Source organism: Branchiostoma belcheri, unplaced genomic scaffold (genome assembly GCF_001625305.1).
Source record: "Branchiostoma belcheri isolate BF01 breed outbred unplaced genomic scaffold, Haploidv18h27 scaffold27, whole genome shotgun sequence".
Classification (NCBI taxonomy): domain Eukaryota; kingdom Metazoa; phylum Chordata; class Leptocardii; order Amphioxiformes; family Branchiostomatidae; genus Branchiostoma; species Branchiostoma belcheri.
This window is the reverse complement of record NW_017803876.1, coordinates 525,632-545,894: the sequence shown is the minus strand read 5'-3', so window position 1 is coordinate 545,894 and position 20,263 is coordinate 525,632. Positions and strand designations below refer to the sequence as shown.

The 20,263-nt window shown below is 40.1% G+C and overlaps 1 protein-coding gene across 2 annotated transcripts in view; it reads right to left on the bottom strand.

Annotated features, from left to right (window-relative positions):
- The window catches only part of LOC109472264 (DNA ligase 1-like), a 26,482-nt gene extending 9,603 nt beyond the window's left edge, over positions 1-16,879 (bottom strand). The window contains exons 1-9 of one of the 2 annotated variants that reach the window (XM_019771920.1): positions 16,605-16,879; positions 16,036-16,183; positions 15,552-15,917; positions 14,570-14,757; positions 13,596-13,626; positions 12,694-12,780; positions 11,123-11,228; positions 10,273-10,303; positions 316-424 (exon numbers count right to left, since the gene is read on the bottom strand). In XM_019771920.1, the coding sequence (XP_019627479.1) occupies positions 316-424; positions 10,273-10,303; positions 11,123-11,228; positions 12,694-12,780; positions 13,596-13,626; positions 14,570-14,757; positions 15,552-15,917; positions 16,036-16,183; positions 16,605-16,808 (1,270 nt within the window). In that variant the 5' untranslated portion in view covers positions 16,809-16,879. The remainder of the gene's footprint in view (positions 1-315; positions 425-10,272; positions 10,304-11,122; positions 11,229-12,693; positions 12,781-13,595; positions 13,627-14,569; positions 14,758-15,551; positions 15,918-16,035; positions 16,184-16,604) is intronic. The other variant, XM_019771921.1, reaches the window with a different exon arrangement.
- Positions 16,880-20,263: the final 3,384 nt, after the last annotated feature.

Below are 20,263 nucleotides of genomic sequence, written 5' to 3'. Positions count from 1 at the left end.
TTTGCAAATCAGAAAAAAACGAAGAGGCGAATCCGAGAACCAACAAATTAAATTGGTGTGGCCTTGCTTACCTTTCGATGCTTATCAGACATCTTCCTCAGAGGCTCTGAGGAAGGTCTCTGAAAGACATCGAAAGAAAATCCAAATATCCTATGTTCCACCAACCTGTACCAACCACGAGAGGCACTGCCCAGCCAGACCCGCAGATAACGACTCAAGGTGTAGATTGTCTGCCAAGACAACAAAGGCCCAAGACAAGACAAGACCAACCTGAAGAAATTATTTTCGGAGCTACTTTCTTTGCAATGCCTTCACCTGAATATTCTTTCCTGCCAGCTTCAGCGTAGATGACGGTGAAATAGTCCAGACACTGGGTGGTCGCAGGGTGGTCGTCTCCCAGGGAGGCCTGGTACGCCTTCACCGCCTACAGGAACAACAAAGTAAATCTTATTCAGCAAAACAAATAAACAAACACATAAACAGACAGGCTGTCAGATCTCCAAGCACTACCTGGTATGCCTTCTCCACCTGAAAGAACAACAAATACATAAACAAGCAAACAAACAAACAAACAAACAAACAGCATAGATTCTCCCTGACAATTGTCTGATTTTTAGTATGTATTGGGTCATAAGGAGCAACCGAAGTCATAAAATCTTGTGAGTGCTGAAAATTTTGCTACAAAGTAAATATATAATTAAACTTGACGCAAACCTATCTACGGTACATGTCAAAATAGAGGTTTAACTTGGAGGTTGAACTTAATGCCTCTATTGCTTATTACACTTGAAAACTCCCAGGAAAATTACATCTGCAGAACGTACATGTAAACAGTCATTAAACAGCACATTACACCCATTTATCTGTCGTCAGGCAAAATGGGAGTTTGATTTATATACATGACTGTACATCCTCATCTCTTCATGTTATCAGATGGAGTGTTGAGAATCTGTATAATTATTATATTATCTGCTATACATACACAGATTTGTGTACAAATTTTGCCTTATTGCGGAAAACCACTTTCTTACCAAAACACAGATTCTGTTGCAGGTATCTCAGACGCACTAGGAAATGGACTGGGTTTACATGTAAATGTAGGTGTATGTGGATTTTATTTGCTGCATTCACTATTACTATCACCACAAAGTATGAAACAGATAATGGCGATGGTTTTGGAACAGTTTTTAGTACGATCCATACTTTCTAAAAGTATTCTGAGAGGTGGAGGTAAAATTTGTCTGCTGCAGGTAATTTTCAATTTTATCTGCACCTGTGCAGGTAAGCAGGAGGAAGTATTTTGAAGCCTTGGAAGTACGTCAGTGTTCTCACCAGGCCTTTTGAGCATAGGGGCCCCCTATGCTGTGATTTGGACCCCCTATTCTATGAGTTTGGACCCATATGCTGTCTTTCAACCAGAATAGGGTGTTTTGTGGGGGAGAAACTTCATAAATCTTAAAAAAATGAAAACATAACAGTTACTTTAGAATGATGGTATAGCGAAGGAAAAACCTTCACTTCTCAAAATCCGTCCCTCAATAAGAGAAATAGTGTCTCAGGGGGTTTAAGTTTCAAATTTTCTTGGCTCAATGCGAAAGTTGCCCTTCTGTACCTTACCCCTATGCTGTGAAAAAATCCTGGTGAGAACCCTGTACGTGACAGTGCTCTGGGACACACACAGCAAGTTTCTCGGCTGGGGTCGTGTGGCGTAGCGGCAGAGTGCGCGACTCGGAACTAAGAGTCCCGGGTTCGAGTCCTGACATGCCACCGATCTTGTGCCCTTGGGAAAGGCACTTTACACGACTTTCCTCACTTAGCTCAGGTGTAAATGAGTATTGTCCTGTCATGTATTTGTCCCCTGTGTTGGTGGCAGCATTAATATAAGTTGAAAAAACTTGAGTGTGTCGTCACCACGTCTGGTGATTACATGTTGAAATAATAAAAAAAAAAAAAAGTTTCTCCGAATCCAGACACACGTGATGAATTACCGCTGCGACGGCAGTTCATATGTCCCCGCCCGTGCCCTGAGGAGTGTTAGTTATAAAAGTTACATACACCCTCTCCTTGACTTCACAAGTATGTGTCCCCACGGAATGTAATTTGCTATTTTCCAATCTAGCCCTAACAGCTTCAATTGAATCCCGGCGCTAGTGTTGCTTCCTTGGTCGATCGTCCTCCCGGGCCTCGGCACAGAAATAAATTAGATTTCCTCCCGTTATCTTGTTAGGCAAGTTAGCATTATAATGAAGTGGTTCTTTCGATGCAACGAAACGCGTTACGCGCCACCGACAAACCTTCCCGGTATGATTCAAACAAAATATGATCCGAAATCGATGCCGATATTGACGAAACTTTCGTTTCGCATTGTGGTGAGGTAAAGAACTGGCCACACACCCTCCTCCGCCGGACACCACACTTTCCACCGGTACATAATTTGCCATTTTCCAATCTGCATGGCACAATCATTTTCAATTTGATTCAGGCACTTGTGGTTTGCTCACTGCTAAATCATATTTCCCCACACAAACACCCCAGATATATCAAATTTCCAGAAATTAAAATGAAATGAGGATATCTACTGCCAGTGGCGGAATGAGATTAGCATGAAAATTGTCCATCAGTCTGGATTGTTTGCAGCCAGGCTGACAGACGCAGGAGTAAAGGAAGGTCATCATTCGTCACCGGCTCATTCAAGGCTAATCAACAAGACTTAGTGGAGTTAAAAAAAAATTAATATGTCGGTGGTTATGTTCTTGTTCAAGGTCAGAAATAAGTCCTACGACTTAAGAAGAATTAAGGGAGTTTGGTGACGATTTTCATGGTGTTTTCACTTCTGTTGCTCTGTTCCTAATGTATAAATTTCAGCCTCTGCAAGTGGAGAAAAATTGCTATGTGGGCGGATAAGTTCTTTCTGATGATCAGAAACAAGTCCTCTAACTTAAGAACAATTAAAAAATATAAAGGGAGTTTGGTAATGATTTTCACTGCTTTTCTCTCTGGGATTTGGTTGTTCTAGTAACGTTAAATGTAGACAAGGCTTGTGTTGTATTGTTCCCTCGTATACATTTCAGCATCTACTAAGGTCACAATTCATAGTTTGATAGAAGGCTAAATTAATCAACAAGTGTAGAAAAATGCCGTTCCCGGTATGTTGGTGTTTGAGTTCTTTGGGTTCATGATCCACAAGTTCAGAAAAAAAAACTTATCTCAAAATAGAAGATGGAGTGGAAAATTTTGTAGTCTTCTAACTGGATAGTTTTTCTGACAGTTCTTCACCCCAATAGAAGTACTATTCCTCTCTGGCTTGCCAGTAAGAAAACTTTTCCCACTCTAACACCTGCTTAGATGCAGTTTGGTCATTATTATCTCCAATCCTTTTACATCAGTTGAATAAGCAAACACTTAACCGCCTTTCCTCTCCCAAAATCCAGTGAGTTATAGTATAACAGTGGTGCAAAACATTCTGTCAGTGCTGTCAGACATGGTAAAAAAAGGACAGTACATACAGTACTGTTGTAGAGTGATGCCAGAAGCTGAAAACTCTGCTCTTCCTTCCAACACAACTTTTATGTCGTGTTTTGATGTCCGAAACATGAAATGATTCATCTTGAAAACTATCAATAAAAAAATCTAATTCTGGAGCCTGGGTCCTGGAGGCAGGGGACAAATGTCAGCTGTCGGCGGGCTGTAGGATGTTTTAGTGTTGTAACGGGGACATCAACCTTTATCAGGGCTGGAAATACTGCCTACATGTGCAGGTTAGTGCAGGTAAAATTGGAACTGTGTGGGTATTTCCAATGTCTACCTGCACTGGTTGATACTTTAAATTATAGGTATATTAATGATCTTCATTTGCTGCATTGACTGTTACCACCTATGAAGTATAAAAGACATAATGGCAATGGTTTCTGAACAGTTTTAGCATGATCCATACTTCTTAAATTCGAGTGTTGCAGGTAAAATTTGTTTAGTGCAGGTAATTTTCAATGTTACCTCTTCCAACATTCTGAGTGGTACAGGTAAAATTTGTCTGGCACAGGTAGTTTTCAAAGTCACCTGCACCAATGCAGGTGTGCAGAAAAAAGTATTTTGAGGCCTGTTAACCAATCTAAGGGTGCTGTACAACATCAAAGTTGTCCTGGCTACCTAAGGAAAAATTTAGTGGCCTCCAGGTTAACGTCTATGTTCCCAATTTTTCCACGAGCAATCATTCTTTTAGACCAACAAACGTGAGAAATTTCAGGTGTCAGAAAGATGCGCTCGGACTCTGCAAAAGAGGACCCATAAATTTGTTCATCTTGCTTCCTTTCCCCACTCCTAGTGCTGCTGAGGCTTAGGAAAAAAAATGTTGTGTTTCCTGTTTCACGACAGACCCTAGAAAAAACTGCTAACCCTATATATATAGTCTTTTTTTGGGTGGATCCCACCAAGGGACATAAATTTTTTAAGCTGGTCGACCTTTTCTAGCTCCATGATCTGACACCTGAGTGATAAAACGTTGTCCAATCGGTTTTCCAACATTAACATTGGAAATGTGTCCTCATGCAAGTTACTTTAACTATATTTCAACAAGTTGGATCACTAAAGATTGCTAAAGTCTAATAATTTTTTTTTTTTAAGTTACTTTCTTAAACTGTATTGTATAAGTTGGATCACAAGAGATTGCCAAAGTCTAATAAAAATGTTACCCTACCGCCCCTAAGTTTTTCAGGACTGAAACAGGAAACACAACAGTTTTTTCCCCAGGCCTGACCTAATCCTCGGCATGGTGCACCAGGAGTTATGGTGAGGAGGTGATCCTCGGGGCAACTCTAATCTGGTGAACGGTTGTCACGGCAGTGGAGGTGTTTCAGGTTATAAACCACGTACAGATGGTGCCATTAACTCCCCAGCAGACATCAGGGCTCAAAATACTGGATTTGGAGCTTTGAACCCAATTTTTTTTTGGTTGGTGCACCGGTGCACCTAAATATTTTCATCAGGCAGACATCAGCGCTCAAAAACTGGGTGCATGTGCACCTTAGTGCACCCAAATTTGGAGCTGTGCACCCAGTTTTTTTCGGTTGGTGCACCAGTGCACCTAAATATTTTCGTAGGTTGATGTAAAATGTTAAATGTTTAGTAGTATACAGCATATTCTTTACATCTAAGTGTCAGAAAAATAATAAGACCATTATTATATTAGTAGTCTTTTCTTTGGACATTAAACATTTAGAGATATGCTGGCGTAAGTTTTTGCTGATATTCAGACTACTTATTTTATCTTATATGGTGCACCCAAAAAAATATTTTGTGCACCCAGTTTTTTAGGTTGGGTGCACCAGTGCACCTGTATTCCCAAAAATGAATTTGGAGCCCTGGACACGGAGGGGGGCTGGTCGCTGAGGAAATCAGGCTCCGGAGCGGCGCTGATGTCACGTCGGCCTGATTGCTGCGCATTGTCCACCTTTTTGTGACAAAACCACGACTTGTGAACACTGACATAATCCGAAGGGTGCAGCGTCATTTATCACTAGTTGGGCACAATTGGTCTCCGCTTTAAGTTTTGATTTTGTTACTTTAGCCTTAACAACAAGTTTAAGAAGTGCCAGAAAGAGTTAGCAAACTTGTCTGATATATGGTCTTTATACAGCATTCGTTACCCAACCCAAATTCTGATAAGGCCACACCAATTTAATTTCTTGGTTAACGGATTCGCCTCTTCATTTTTTTCTGATTTGCAAATAAAAATAAAAATTCAGAATCAACTGCAAAATGCTCATATTTTGCCCTGAACAGTTGAAAACAGTCCTTTTCTTATTACTTGTTACAGTCATTCCATCTTTCAATGCAGTGCTACCATTAAAAGTTCAAAATTCATTGTTTAAATTTTGAACCAGCCTGGACTGTGTTGACTTAATGGCTCCTATCATACCATTTTGGGCCATTTTGGATGCATAGGCCTGTTTTTATTTTTATTTTTTTTTCGCCCGCCCGCTCCATTATTTTTCTAGAAAAATCCGTTAACCAAGAAATTAAATTGGTGTGGCCTAAGGGCAAATTTTGATTTTGTTACTTTTCTGTCAGTTCTAGAAGTAGTCAACAAGTTTTAGAAGTGCCAGAAAGAGTTAGCAAACTTGTCTAATATATGGTCTTTATTCAGCATTCGTTACACAACCCAAATTCTGATAAGGGCAAATTTTGATTTTGTTACTTTTCTGTCAGTTCTAGAAGAAGCCAACAAGTTTTAGAAGTGCCAGAAAGAGTTAGCAAACTTGTCTGATATATGGTCTTTATACAGCATTAGTTACCCAACCCAAATTCTGATAAGGGCAAATTTTGATTTTGTTACTTTTCTGTCAGTTCTAGAAGTAGTCAACAAGTTTTAGAAGTGCCAGAAAGAGTTAGCAAACTTGTCTAATATATGGTCTTTATTCAGCATTCGTTACACAACCCAAATTCTGATAAGGGCAAATTTTGATTTTGTTACTTTTCTGTCAGTTCTAGAAGAAGCCAACAAGTTTTAGAAGTGCCAGAAAGAGTTAGCAAACTTGTCTGATATATGGTCTTTATTCAGCATTCGTTACACAACCCAAATTCTGATACAGGCAAATTTTGATTTTGTTACTTTTCTGTCAGTTCTAGAAGTAGTCAACAAGTTTTAGAAGTGCCAGAAAGAGTTAGCAAACTTGTCTGATATATGGTCTTTATGCGGCATTAGTTACACACCCAAGATTTTGATAAGGGCAAGAGTCTTATTCAATATCATCACTAAAAGAATGTCTGCCAAAATTCCTAGTATGGGAAATGAAGATAATCAGGATGCATATTATAATAGTCCATTTAAACAGTACGACTGTTTACAGACTTCTGTTCTACTTGTCTTTACTGCATACAAAGATATTAAACTACTTAACTTTACACTGTTGGCACATCAAACTTATAGATGATACATTTTTGTACTTCGTACAATTGCTGCCCTGTCAAAAATTGACATAACAGTGCACTTTCAGCAATGACCAATCTTCTCACTCTGAAAAAATTTGAAGAACCAATGGTAATACTTGACTCTGTTCTTCTTGTCTTTATGGCATATAAAGATATAAACTATTTAACCTTACACTGTTGGCACATCAAACATGTAGACAACATTAAGTACAATTGCTGCCCTGTCAAAAATTTGACATATCAGTACACTTTCAGCAATGACCAATCTTTCCACTAAAAAAAAAGTGAAAGAACCAATGGTAATACTAGATATAAACTACTTCTTAATAACTTCGCTCAGATGGCATATCAAACTTGTAGAAAACATTAAGTACAATTGCTGCCCTGTCAAAAAAATTGACATATCAGTGCACTTTCAGCAATGACCAATCTTCTCAAAAAGTACGCAATGACCAATCTTCTAAATAAAAGTTGAAGAACCAACGGTAACACTTGACTGGGCCGAACCCGAGATGTCCTAAAGTTGATTGTCAGTCCAACAGGTTGGTGCTGACTGATAACCCTACCTGAGTGGGAGTGCAGTTTTCCTGATCATGCGGACATAACGTCGCAAAGGTGACGAACGAGCTTTTGACATACAACCCGAATGTGCGGTGGGAATGGATTTAATCTTGCGTTTTGTGTGCCAGAAATGACATCAAACCACTTCCCGGTGTCATTAGCCACCCCATGCAGCGCGCCGGTGTCACACAGGAAATCAGACGGGTTTCACGGTGGCCCTGGATGGAATGGGGCTAGTCATTTGTCACTCGGTGTTGTCATTGTCCCACCATATGTGCGCGCAGCGTGGACAAAAGGGCGGCGGTGATCACGGCACATAGTAATCACATTTACACCACGGCCGTAACTGGTCACATGTGGCAGATTTAGAAAAGAATGGCTGATTTTCTGTGGCACTCAGAGGATTCAACAACAGAAGTGGGACAGAAATACATTATCCTGGTGGAAAAGATACTGCGAATGTTTAACTTGGTTTGTTTACTACATCTACTACATCACATACCGATACCTTAACAGTAATGATGATGTGCAGTGATCCAATTTCTTTGAATGTAGAATTAATTGTTTCAGTCAAGGTTTTACTCAAGCAAAATTGTTGAAAGATTTTAGTCAAGGAAATTGAATTTCTTAGACCTCAAACTTTGAGACATTTTCACACTCTTAAGTTGTTTTAGGAAGCAGGTTTGTCCTGAAATGCTTCACATACATGTACAAGTATTTGCTGGAGTTGAAGTAGATTAATATTTTGACAAAATGGATAGTACATGTAAAGGTTAGAACAACTTCTGCTTCTATCATTTACATGTACTATCTGCCGAGTGGCTAAATAATAGTAACAACTGTTTCGGCTGTAAATTAGCAGTAGATAAACTCTATAAACTACAATTTGGCTAAAAGGCAGGAAAAATAGTTCCATTTAGACTGTACAATGTACATTTTCCAAGGATGCACAAACAGTGGGAGTAGAGTTTGAAAGAACCTTTATAACATGTTTCCTTAAAACTGTTTGTACAGTTAAGCAGTAATGAAGAGACAGAGTGCTGCAGGGATACAGTTGGGGGATATCATCAAAACACTTGCCAGGGTTGCCTGCCAGGTAGGCAATGTTGATGAGTATGTTCACCCTTCTTTGGAAGCTAGCTAGCTCCCTTATTTTGTGATGAGGCATCACACTGCCAGCTGACTTGAGTAAGTGTACCCCTGTGTGTTACAGGGTGAGTTTAATCTTTTTGATATAGAAATAATCTGCTCAGGTGCAGCGAAAAACAACTAATAACAATTTATTTCCCACATCGAGTCATTAGCTGAACACGGGTGACACAACAGTCACCTAGGAAATCAGACACTGTGATTCTGGTTTTACTTGTGTCAATGAAGCGGGGTGGTGTCACTGGGAGGTAAAAACTAATCAAACTTCCGATAAACAATTTGGCAAATGTTGCTCTAACGACCTCAGTGAGCAAAGGACAAGTTCTGCCTGATGACATACATGTAGTAGTAGTCCTACGGTTGTTGTTACAGCTATTGCACGGGGCTTTTTAAATCAGTACATTGATGGATGTTAAATGCTTTTGAGAACTAGCTCAAATATAGTGATAGTGACAACTTCAAGCTGGTGGTTTGAGACCTGATAATGTTATTTTGTAATCAAGTTCATGAGATAAGGCCACACCAAGTAAATTTTATGGATGACGTCCTTTGGAGACCCTAAATCTAATGCGAGAGGGCGAAAAAAAACAAGAAGGGCCCTAAAAAACAAGATGCCTACATAAGAAATATTGCACTGCTGACAGGACCGTCCTGTCTGTTAATAGTTCCAAAAACAGCACTGTTTTGGAGCTATTGACAGGATGTTTTTCAGTGCCATTTTTTTTTTTCATTTTTGTTTCCATTTTTTAACCAGGCACAGGCTTTCGGCGTTACGGGTTTCACATCAATCTGACAATTTGCGGCACTGTTGTGACTCTTTGGTCATAGTTACAGGAAGCGGAATTTCTTGTTTTTTTCTTCTAGGAACAGGCCAAAATCAATGCGCGTGCGGACGTCATCCATAAAATTTACTTGGTGTGGCCTAAAGAAGTAAAAAAAAAAACATCTTGTTCATGTGTGACACTGCAAACATTAATGTGTAGGAATTGTTTTCTTTACTCTATATTTTCATGACTGACAACAAACTGGACTTCCTCTAATATATTATGTGTAACATTAGCAAGAATCCAGTATAACTATTAAGTAGAGTGGATTCACTCCTCAAGCTATGTTACCGACTTTTATTCACCTTGTCACAGGCTGAACAAACATTCTAAACATTCTATGTGGCTACTGAGGGACGACTGCGTAGTGAGAGATATTGGTTTGCTTCAGGAATGAATCCACAATTATTTCTTTATATTACTAGGCCACATCAAGTAATTTTTATGGATGACGTCCGCATGTGCATTGATTTTGGCCTGTTTCCAGAAAAATGACAAGAAAACAGTGTGATAAAGGAAGATGTGATGAAAGGAAAGAAAAGGGCCAGGACGACAACTGCTGTTCCACTAATTTATTGCTGCTTTCATGATGAATAAAAGACTTGTTGGTTGTTACACTGTGTTCTCTCATTCAATATGTGTCCTAACATTTCTCATCCTTTAGTATATTCCAAATCTAGGCCTCTTGCTATTTTCGGGCCTTCATGTTTTTTTTTTTGCTCTCGCATTACATTTAGGGTCTCCAGAGGACGTCATCCATAAAAATTACTTGGTGTGACCTTATTAAGAATCTAGGAAATAGGATACCCACCTTGCCACAGTACTCCAGTGCCAACTGAGGCCTGAAACAAAAAAATGGAAATCAAATTGACCATCAAAGCTGATTAAATCATCATGGTTAAATCATCTAAACAAACACTTCAAAGTGCTGCATCTGTTGACAGGAGCGGAGGGGTGTTAAATAATCAAGTAGCAACTGACATTATCAAAATGTGTGTGACCTACTGTGTTTTAAGACACAAAGTTAGATTATTTTTCTACTCCTTTTATTTCATTCCTCACAAGGATAGTGATAGTCAGCAATTTGAAATCTAAGGACAAACTTACATAATACATTATACTGTTGAGTGACAAACTAGCATTCTTAAATGCCAGGTTGGTGAAGAGTGTCTCTTGAAAGCTCCCAAGAATAGTTACTTTTTCCGTGTGTGTATGGTTTAATATGGCATTCTGTCGTATGTACTTCGTGGTAGCAAAATGTATAAGGCTATTTCAAGAAATTCCTCCAATGATTGTAAAAGTTCTTACTCATCCCACACTAGTCACCCACTCTCGTATTAGTTAGGTCAGCCTTATGAAAGTGTATGTACTAATATGTAATAGTAGATGCCATACCTTGTATTCTGTACAATTGTTGTGCAATTAAGCTATCATTTTAGTAGGAAAAGTGTCCTTATCATTATGTCAACTTATATTAATTATTTCTCCAAGCAGAGGTATTGGTAGGGGGTTATAGAGGATATAGAGTGGCTGATTAAAGGGATAGCCAGGATTTTTAGCGCTGCTATCCCATTTTCATGAGGCGAATGTTGGATAGTGACAGCCAATGGATACAGGCCCCATGCCCCACCCAATCTGCTTGGAGATTAATGTCAACTCACTTCTTCCGCTCGACACACATCCTGGCCAAGTTCTCAAACTCCATAGCCCTGAGCACTCTAGGATCAGGCGGGCCGATGTCACCCTGTCCTCTTGTCATTGGTTTACCTGGGGTGGGGTGGGGTGTGGCAAACAAGTTCATTTCTATCAATGGATTCAACATTTAAGTACATACATAAGTACATACATAAGTACAGCTTCAAGAAAGCTATTGTCCAAACAGTGTCACCTAAACCCTCGACCTCTACTTTTTAAATTGTTACTGTTGATGTCTGTGTTTATTGTTGATTTTGTGATATTAGTAAGTCTTTTAAGTTAGAGTAGTTTTACTGTACTTTTTCTGTGCTGTGTAATTATGTCATTTTAAGTGTGTTTGAGCCTTGGAAGACTAGCCCAGCATGGCTACAATATTTTGTAATAAATGTTATTAATAAGTGTTATTAAAATGTTATAACCCAGGCTATTGTTCATGTTAGCACATTAAAAAGAAATGCTTATTAAACACTAGTGGAAAGAAATTTGACCGGAAAAGCACATTCTCATCCATACTACATACTAAGGTAGATTTGTAAGGTAGATTTGTCTCATAGTATGATTGTTTTATAGCAAAAGATGCCATACTATGTACCAATTGTGAAATAAGTATATATATTAATGTTTAAATTTTAAAGTGGTAAAACTTCAGGTGTGCAGTGCCAGGCTAAGCTATGAGTTCGAGGCTTGTAGTATGACAATACACACGTGAATAATTTCATCAGGTTGGCAAGAGACATAAAGGATAGCGGAAGGTAAAGAATGCCCCCTGCCAAATCAAGCGGTTACTGCAACCTTCCCTACCATTTTGTTGCTGAGAAGAGAACTGCACCAGACAGCACCACACGGCAGAGAGAACAGAACTTGAGACTTTGAGGTTGAAAAAGGTGACAGTAAAAGGATGACGTCTTGGGGAAAAGAAAGAAAAATGATGGACAGAAAAGAAGTATATGAAGGCACATTTATCATCATATTCAGCAATGACAGCATTTCAAACCACTGTTACGCACTGTTAAGTGCTTTGAACTTGTAAGCAAGCAATAAAGGGGTTTGTTCACGATTTTATTTTTCCTTCAAGAGCATAAAGAAACATTTTAGACTCTCTCAAATGATTGGAATTTGTCAGGCTGCATCATTAAGATCTTTCACATCTAGATCTATTATCTGAATAATAACATAAACAAAGGAGGTTTAAAAAGAGACATTCCCTTTTCTAAATCATAAAATTTAGTGACCTCTGACATCCTGTCCAATTTAATGACTTTATTATTTTTACATTGGAATGTTGTGATGACTTGATTTATGGACATGCCTTTGTTTTGATGCATTGGATTTTATTTGACTGTTGTCCACCTTTTGTTTGACTAAATGTAATCATGTCTTGTCCTGTGCAAATGTCATGTATGCTGGGCCCCACTGGAAAGCAGCTTCTACTAGCTGACTGGGCTTAACCCAGCCATTTTAATTTTTATGATGAAATAAATAAATAAATCTCCTTGCATAAATGCTTTGAACGGCTTGAGTACAGTGTGCCACATACTGAGAGCTTTCTGCAGCTCGCTGGTGTCGATGAGGGCATTCTCATAGTACATCTTCTCTGCCTGGATAAACTGCACTGCCTTGTCGTCTGCACATCGGGTCAAGGAGGTCATCTTTGGGTGAATTTCTTTCGATAATTCAGTCATTCTATCACCTAGATTGGACGACACCTCTTAGACCTCATGGAAAAGTGTTGTTTCCCGTTTCCTGATCGACCCTAGCAAAAACCTGCTGATCCTAGCCTTTTTTGTGTGGATTATTGACAAGGACATACAATTTGCTTATCAGGCATCTGAATTTCAACCTCCCTGAAACATTATTTAGCAAAATCAGAAACACAGCATTTTTTTCCTAGGCCTTTAGCACTGACTTAAGAGGTTTCTTAAAATGAAAGATAATGAATTTCCATCTTTTGCACACTGTGAGGAGCATAATTAGAGCCAATCCAACCTTGTACAGTTCCCAAGACAAGCTACTGTGAGTTCTGGATCCATGTTAAATGGAAGCATTAGGCCACACCAATTCAATTTCTTGGTTAACGGATTTGCCGCTTCATTTTTTTCTGATTTGCAAATAAAAATAAAAATCCAGAATCAACTGCAAAATGCTCATATTTTGTCCTGAACAGTTGAAAACAGTCCTTTTCATCCTAGTTGTTACAGTTATTCCATCTTTCAATGCAATGGTATCATTAAAAGTTCAAAATTCATTGTTTAAATTTTGAACCAGCCTGGTGTGTTGACTTCATGGCTCCTATCGTACCATTTTGGGCCATATGACGATGCCTAGGCCTGTTTTTATTTTTTTATTTTTTTTTCGCCCGCCCGCTCCATTATTTTTCTAGAAAAATCCGTTAACCAAGAAATTAAATTGGTGTGGCCTTATCTCACAGTTAAAGGATACATTCTTCCTTCCTGTAGAAGGTGTCAGCTATCTGAAATCATATCAGAAAAGCAACAAATGAAACAAGCACCTCATCATTTACACATATCTACATTACATTAGTACCTATACTCAGTAGGAGTCTTAACCAAATAAGGTAAAGAAACCACACCCAAGGAGATCAAGTTCAAAGATGATAATTCGCAAAAACCCTCGAGCTGCCCTGGGTGTGATGTAATATCTCCCAGTGCAGTGTCACAACCCACACACAGGACAGAAATACTTGAAGGAAGCAAAACATTGAATAGGAAAAAATCTTGGAGAATGCTCATCTGTGTTGATAGAATCCATAATTATAGAGTTTAAGCTCACACAAGAAAGGAAAAAGATCTGGTCTTGAACAAATGGAATGCACCATTGCATATTGTGTATACCATAGTCCCATGTTTTGTCAAAACTTACAGAAATTAAGCCATTTCTGTCCCATTCCAACATACCTGGTGGAGACTAGGCTGTACTGCAAACATCCAACCCCTTGCTTCTATGTTTCAGTGCTCTTTCTTTCTGCATCTGAGTTTTTGATTTGTATAATAAGCTAAGCAAATCACAAATGTAAGGCAGTTTCCATCAAGACTGCAAAATTGAAACTTTATTTTGCTGCTTAAACATTTGGAAATTTGCTTGCATGTATGCCTCAAATGAAAGCCACCATTGCAAGATTACGACATTGCCCCCTGACCCCTGCAATACTGACCTCTACCCCTTGCAACAGTGCCCCCTGACCCCTGCAATACTGACCTCTAGTCCTTACAAGTTTGCCCTCTGACCCCTGCAATACTGACCTTTTGCCCTTACAACATTGCCCTCTGACCCCTGCAATACTGACCTCTAGTCCTTGCAACATTGCCCTCTGACCCCTGCAATACTGACCTCTAGTCCTTACAACTTTGCCCTCTGACCCCTGCAATACTGCCCTTTGTCTCTGACCCACACACCTGATGTAAACAGTGAGGCAGCTTGCTGAATCCTTCTGTCTGGTCCAGGTCCTTCAGACAGCCGAGGTAGCACTTCAGGGCGTACTCCAGCCGCCCGCGGTTCTGGTACTGCAAGCCTTTCTCAAACAGGGCATCGCGCCGCGGGCCGTCCAGCGGCTGTTCCACGGAGAGCTCAGGGAACGATTCTTCTGCAAAATTTATTTATTTAATTAGTTCAGCTTAATTAGTACAGCCAGGGTTGCCCAACTAGTCGTAGACTATTATCAAGGGTCAACCCTGAGAGAAAATAGAATCATATTAATATATAGGTATACATACAAATACAATCAATAAGATACACAGTTGAAATTTACAATAATATATACATGCATTGGATCATACAATTATATAAGTTATCAGAATTACAACTGCAAAATGTGAAATACTCTTGTATCAATTGCAGTATTATTATAAGCCATAATGTAATTCAATCATACATGTAGAGTTAGGCCTAGACATTGGCAGTGAAAAAACAATTATACATGATAAGATGAGAATGTTCTCTTTGCTTAAGCAATATCAATACCAAACGAAATGTAGCACATGCTTACATTACAAGGCTGACAGATTACATGTTTCCATGTTGATAACATTAATCCAAATTTGATTGCTAAGATGTAAGACTAAACGGGGTTCGAAATTTATTTTGGGAATAGGTGCACTGGTGCACTCAAAAATGGGTGCACAAAAATTTTTTTGGGTGTACCATAGAAGATAAAATAAGTCGAATGTCAGCAAAAACTGATGTTTCATGTCTAAAGGAAAGTATTACTAGTATTACAATTATGGTTTTGTAGTTTTTATACTATATACTACTATACATTTGATATCTTTACCTAAACCTGTATACAAAAAGATTTGGGTGCAGTCAGCTACAAATTTGTATATGCACAGCATATGCACCAAGTATTTTGAGCTCTAACTTTAGCTGACGCTGACTAACCTTCACTAGATGACTCCTCCATGTTCACCTCCTCCACCCAGTCCTGCTCTTCTTCCCCCTTCTCTTCCTGTGACTCCTCCTCCCCAGCCGCCATCAGCTCCTGCCCCTCCCCACTCTCCTGTATCTGCCTGTGTCTCGCCGCCACCTCTGCCTCCAGGTTCTTCACCGCATTGCCCACCAACGTCTCCACAAAGTTCCGCACATCCTCCACTCTCGGCAGCGTCTCATCTTTCCTCGTGTCTGATTTGTTGTCATCGACATGATCCTCTTTGTCGTCACCACTGTCATCATCATCATCATCGCCATAATGATTGTATTTCCTCTTCCTTGTTTCCGCTCTGCTTGATTCTTGGTCCCCCTCTCCAACTGGACCACATACAACAGCACAGAATAAGAACTTACACAGATACTAAATTTAATAAAGTCTATCTAAATGCAGGTTGAACTACAGTACATACTTGCCAACACAAAAAATAGGTCTTACACAAAGGTTTTGATTTTTGGTCTGCCTCTGGTTGCTCATCTTCGCCATTGTCATCATCATCATCATCATCATCATCTTCCTCGAAGTCATCCTCATAGGTGTCATCCAGCATCAGGACCACCTCCTCCTCCCCTTCCCCTGCCTCCACCTGAAAGAAACTCATGTCTGATCATGACGAAAACTTCAACACAACTGTGTTTGTAAACTCTCACGAGATCATGTTCAGAAGTGATTGGCCATTAATTATCCTGATGAAGGCGACAGTGGTCGCTGAAAATCTGATCCCTGTATAATTGTGTGTTGGAATAAAGTTCAACGTTTTACTATGATTACTACCAACACAGATGAACTTTCATGTTAAACACAACTGATTTTATTCAACTTCCAACCAACCGGTTCTAGAGCCCCTTCCCTCAAACAGCTATAGATCACCTGTTTGAGCATGACGCAGGCACGTGTTCGAACAGGTGGCCGGCCCCCCTCGAGGGAGGGACTAGAACCGGCAAGAATACAACACTATCAACATTCATTGTTACATTACAACACTATCAATATACATTGTTACACACCGATATCTCCTCAGCCCTCTGCTCCCCCGGAAACTCCTCTTCTTCCTCCACCTCAATTTCCTCCTCTATTTCCTCCTCTTCTATGTCTTTTCCTCCCTCCGTTGTGTCGTCTTCGGCTGCTGGCTGCTTGTCCTCGATCCTGCTTCCCAGTTCCTGCACTTTGTTGCCTCCCTGAAGCTCGGAAAATGTCTCCCAGTCCGCCATCTTGGATTCAGTTCTTCACGTTCAACTTGACAAGGTCAAACGTTGAGCTGTCCTTCGGTTGCAGGTAATTCTCATTACTCAGTAGCTACATACCTGGAGCTCTTGAGTCGTGGTGGAGATTCCTTGGCTCTGTAAAGTAGAGGTTACCTGTAGCAGCACAAAATCATAGTTAGTAAACATGCTGAAAAATACAGTGTTCTTTCTACCTTCCTAGTGTGGCAGTCCAATGTCGAGTCCAAAGGTTTAAAGGACAAATCCAATACTTTCAGTTTTGGGGCCTTTCCACCCAAAATCCTATTTGTAAATGGTGATTTATTGGTTTCTGCCAACCCCGCACATATTTGCGGTTATATCTGACCCGCTCGATGTTCCCCGGCTAGAGCCCGATTGTCCGCTAGGCGGCGCAGCGACTGTAGATTTGACGTCACCGTTTCCATTCTGCTACTAGCGAAAACAATCATGGCGGGCGCATCTGGACTGCATCGGCTGTGAAACCCTTCCGTTTTGAGCCACAGACAGACAGTAGTGGTGACTCTGACCCCGATCCAGGCGATGAGAACGTTTGGGATGGAGGTGACGTGGAGATAGAGCGTTGGAGGTTGGGGAACCGGGACTGGTGCCGCTGTGGAAACTGCCTGGAATTGCCCTCTGTACGGGAGTGTTTGTTGCCACGACCTGCCAGACACTGTTCAAAAAGAACGTCGGTCCAGACCACCCATGCATTAGAACCACCCTGACTTCGATGTGATTCTCCACCCGGCAAACCTCCGAACTTTGCTGATTTTTCGTTGGGATCTGATCTGGCAGGGCGTGCAGGAGCCGGTCTCTAACAGGTCGGTACCGCGGTTTGTTTACGTTGCAATTCACTCAACCCTTTGACAAATTTATTTACATCGATCGTCCAACCTCCAACGCTCTGTCTCCACGTCACCTCCTTCCCAAACGTTCTCATCGCCTGGATCGGGGTCAGAGTCACCACTACTGTCTGTCTGTGGCTCAAAACGGAAGGGTTTCACAGCCGATGCAGTCCAGATGCGCCCGCCATGATTGTTTTCGCTAGTAGCAGAATGGAAACGGTGACGTCAAATCTACAGTCGCTGCGCCGCCTAGCGGACAATCGGGCTCTAGCCGGGGAACATCGAGCGGGTCAGATATAACCGCAAATATGTGCGGGGTTGGCAGAAACCAATAAATCACCATTTACAAATAGGATTTTGGGTGGAAAGGCCCCAAAACTGAAAGTATTAGATTTGTCCTTTAAGTTGCATGTTCATACTACAGTATTCATTCTTAAACCAAGTACAAACATCAGGAAATATGGCTGAATCAGTATTCAATGAATGTAGAATGCTGCAAACTGCCAGTTTTGCTGACAAGATCCAACCAACAGCACTTCTTACTTGCATGGCACAGGCAGAGTTTAAGCAGCAAAGAGTACTGACCGATATACAATGTATATACACAGCAAAAATCAATCACTGAAGTATTAAATAAAGAAAACAAGACCTGCACACAATGATTCACCCCGTGTCACCACGCACAATAACCGTGTTCTTACTAAACACATTCCCTAAGAACACTGCTGCGTCCTTATATGTACAAAGTCCCACATCTGTGCCTCTTGTCTTTGCATTTCTAGTCCAGCCAGGGTTGACACAAGGCTGCTAATGTTAACATAGCTTGGGCATAGTCAGGGGATGAAGTCAGTACTATACCTACCACAGCCTGCCTCAGGGAACTATGGATTGTTCTAGAAAGTCAAGGATATGAAGACCTTTGGAGTTGCTGATGCTCTGTTTGTTTGGTTGGGCATTAATTCCAATTGCTGTATGTGTTATCATGGCTTGCAATAACATAATTGACTGCAAATTAAAATTTGTATCATATTCACAATGGTAATTGGAAGGAAGGTGACTACCTGTTAGCATTGTTCACATGCATACTTAGCATGCAGGAATATTAGTGACAGCTGGCATAGACTACATTATGCTACGTAATTAGTATAATGAGAATAATGTCACAGTGAACAAAAATGTGGTATGAAATATTGATATGGGAAGAAACCAAGGAGGATTATAGGGGTGTAGCCTGGGTTGCAATACCAAAAAGCAAGTGTCAGAAATGACCAACATACAAACTAAGGACAAATAACAGGGAGACTTAACAATCTGTTTATGACTTAATTGATGCAAAGCCTATTGAATTTTTCATGGCAGTAATGCAAGCTTTCATTTCCTGTTATTTCTCATAGAACCTTTTTGTATCTCTCTCAAATGTTACAGCTACAAAATTTTTCTTTAACTTTTTTTTTATGACTGTACTTATTCAGACTCTTTAATAATTTCACCTGACGTGCATGCCTATCGAGAATATTGTTGATCCCATAGCATCGAGTCCCTGTCATATCTGGCTAAATGGAAAGATGTGCCCCACCCTGTTCTAGTGTAACAACAGACCATTGTGTGTGCTTCCATACTTGTTTATTACCATGAAGCTGGGATGAGTACTGTACAGATTAGCGAGATAAGGAATGATTAATTATCTTGGGACACACTGGCACTTTTCCTTTGTTCCCTAAGAAATGAAATGATGAAAAATTTTGGGACTTGGTCACTTGGGAATTGATGTACAGATATGTATAATGTTTGGTAAGTGTACCGGTACGATGTGTGTAATAAAGCACAGGCATTTCCCCTGGAATTTAGACAACTGTTCCACTATTTACCCTTCCTCCTCCACTTCCTAGACGTAAATACCAAGACACCTGTTGAACGACTGTGGAAAAAAGAGTGCTGTCTAAGACAAGGCTATACGGTAAGGCCATGTTGATTTGATTATATAGATGACATCCGCGCGCGCATGAATTTTCGGCCGTTTCCAAAAAAAAAAAAAGAAGTTTTCAACCATACTGTAAATTGTACAAAACAGTTGCAAAAAAATGAGCAAAAATATACCATAAGTTACAAAAAAATTAATAAAAACTATACCAATGTCGTAGAATGCCAAAATCAAACGAAAAAAGACGAAATTGTAAAGAAATGAATTTGAAGACTAGATAATTCGCTAAACCATATTCTGTGCCATTTGCTCAACCCTCATGACCACGTAGATTTCATAATGAAAAGAACTTTTTTTTTGCAAAACTTTTTTTTTTATTCGCATGCGCGCATCAGTTTTGGGGCTCCCGGAGGATGTCATCCATATAATCAAATCAACATGGCATAAGATGAAAAACACAGACAAGAATTCTTGGCATCTGGTTCTACACCTGTATCTCACACCTGTGGTAATTTTAACCTCTGCAGAATGTAGTGAGAATGTCACTGTTCAGGTCTGGTCCTCAGTCAAACATACCAACAAACTAGCCTCCTGTGCAGGCCCCGCGGCGGTGGGGAAGAGTTTTTAACGCATTATTTTAATATAGCCGGCCATCCTACATAGCCGCCGAGAGAAGG